This window comes from Chaetomium globosum, genomic scaffold (genome assembly GCF_000143365.1).
Source record: "Chaetomium globosum CBS 148.51 scaffold_2 genomic scaffold, whole genome shotgun sequence".
NCBI classification, from domain to species: Eukaryota; Fungi; Ascomycota; class Sordariomycetes; order Sordariales; family Chaetomiaceae; genus Chaetomium; species Chaetomium globosum.
The window spans coordinates 1362614-1365171 of NT_165977.1; the positions used below are offsets into that span (position 1 = coordinate 1362614).

The window sequence follows — 2558 nt, forward strand, 5'->3', positions numbered from 1 at the left end:
CTGGACACATCCCCGGGGGTCTCATCTAGAAAACGCACGCCGTCCAACTCGATCTTGCAAGGTGGCGACTCAGCAAAGCCGGGCCCGTCCTCAAGCTCGAGAGTGATATGCTTGCATTTGCCCTTGAGTACGGCCGAACAGGGTTCGATAATGCAAAAGACCCCTTCAACCCAAGCATCGGCAACACAAACGCTAAGCTTTGCGCCTTCCTCGTCTCTACATGCCGCAAGGCTAACATTCTCGGCAACGAACACGTACGTTGGAAGCCGGATGTCGATCGTAACCGCGGGGGGCTCGTCCGTGGCCGTTTCCGCATCTGAGGGGTACGAGGTAATTGGGGCTGAGGTCACAAAGCCCGGCATAGTCTCTTCTTCAGATGGCTGATGTTGTGCGGGGTCCCATTCTTCGTCCGAGGGGCACCGGGTGACGGGGGCCGAGGTCACGAAGCCCGACATGAGCTCTTCAAGCGGCCGGTGTTGCGCGCGATCTAGTTCTTCGTCCGACATGGACTCGACAACCTCGTCAACTTATAGCCGCTGGTGGGTGGTCGAGACCAACACCAGCATTCCCAGAAGGCCCGGCGGCTGCGCTGTACTCCTCCGAATCGAGAGGCGCTTGGAAGTATTTCCCATCTTTTAGTATGAGCCCGTACTCCACAGTATTCGAAACCCTGCCGCACGGGTTCCCGGCTGGAACAATTGCGACTGTCGCGTGGAGGGCAGGAGGCTCGGGGTCGTCGTCTGACTCGTTGTCCGCCTCGTATGTGTCTTCACCAGCGCCATCCATGGCTCGATTCGCAGAACCCTCGGGATTGAGTGAGTGCCTGGAGGGTTGCCCGCGAAGCTTCTTTGTGAACTTCGTTGCAGCGTTCCAGGGCTCTCTGATAATGCCCGGGATACTGGACTGTTTCGTTGACGCCGGGATCGGGGGTGCATTCCCCCCGAGTGTTTGAATAGTTTGGGGGTCGACTTCTAGCACTGCCCGCCGCAGTCTCCCGTTTTCTTCGATCTTCTCAAGCGTCTTTTTCCCGTAGTTTATTATCTCGGCCTGGATGGTGCCGAGAAGCTGGTCTGCATTTGACCGCCTTTGAGGACATACGGGAGTCAGTTCGATCCGTGCTGCACCCCCAATGTAGTTGTGGTGGAAAGGATATTACCATGACTCGGAAGCATTGATCGACGCGAGTGTGAGCGCCATGGAGAGCTGGTTTTGGGCGCGTTCAACGTCACGAACCATGCCACTGATCAAATCCTTATTCAGAAGAAAACCGCATGCATTCTTGCTTCGACGGAAGACCCGATTTATAAACCATTTTGCTTTGCCAGACTTGCTTGTAGACGTCATATCAAATCGGTTGAGCAGATCGCTTGCATCGTTCCTCACCCTTTCGACTTTGGCATTGATGAAGTCAACGAAGGGGCGTTTCTTCCCGTCATCTTCGATAATAAGGCTGCGAATATCAGGGTACCTGTTGATAGTGGTTTTTAGTACTGTCTGAATCTGTGTAGCCAATTGGTTAGATACATGTATGCGGAGCTGATGGATCGTCAAGAAGCTGTCAACATACACAAGCAATCCCATCCAGACCATCCTTGTACCGCTGCCATTCCTCAGGCGCATCCTTGATATCCAGGCGTAATTTGTTGATTTTTAGGGCGAATTCCGAAAGTGTGATGACGCTAACAGCCGTTTCAAGGGCCATCCTGTCTCAAACTCACATTTCCGGACGTAGACTTGGAGTCGCGGTTGAGTCGATGGTATGTACTTTGACCCTTCCGTTCCAGTCAGCAGCGGGCTCCGGTCACTGTTTAAAGGGACTTTGCGACGCTGGCACGCCAGTGTATATATCCCGATTGTTCTGTTGCGTGAGCCGCACGGCGTCAACCGGCAACTCTGCCTTCTGGTTGCCTTGTCCGTAGTACCCCTTCGGTTGACCAGTTAGAGTTGCAGCTCGCACAATGCCACCCCCCCTCTGCTGCGGAAGCAACCTGAAGCATCCAACAAGCCTCGACGCTGGTTTACAGCAGCTCAATGTATGGCCTTGTCGTCCGGAAGCACAGGAAGCTCACGAATCAGGATATAACTCGATAAGAGGCAGATATAACTGTGCAGGTAGGCACTCCGCTAATAGCTTCGGCCGCAGCATCGAACTGGAAACCCAATTCCGCCTAGGCATTCTCGAGTTTCGCAGATCCTACCGCTCGCCGTCCCAGGATTGAGAATGTATATCCATTTCGCGGCTGGGATAGAAAGAGTTATGTGGCGTATTCTAACTACCAGTAAAAACAAATCCACCGTTCCGTGTGTCTTCCAAGTGTTCATCAAAATCTGGCGTTCTCATGCGCCCGAGGCTAGGTAGGTACGTAAGTAGTCAGTCCTGCGCAAAGTGTTCCTTCCCGTACAAAGTGTGATGATACATGTGCCTCTGCTCAACCAACTCTTAACAAAAAAACAACAAACATGGTCGTGAGACCCTCTCATAGATAATGTCCATATGTATCCCCATTCCTTCATGACCATCGCTATGCCCATACGTAACCTTCGTAAGCTTGTACGCA

The 2558-nt window shown here is 53.0% G+C and overlaps 1 protein-coding gene across 1 annotated transcript; it reads right to left on the reverse strand.

Moving 5' to 3' along the window:
- Positions 1-1459: 1459 nt before the first annotated feature.
- On the reverse strand, positions 1460-1702 carry CHGG_02556 (uncharacterized protein; the record flags this gene model as incomplete). The annotated part of the gene is made up of 2 exons (XM_001229071.1): positions 1460-1468; positions 1568-1702. The coding sequence occupies 2 exons, from the start codon at positions 1700-1702 to the stop codon at positions 1460-1462; spliced, it is 144 nt and encodes a 47-aa protein (XP_001229072.1).
- Positions 1703-2558: the final 856 nt, after the last annotated feature.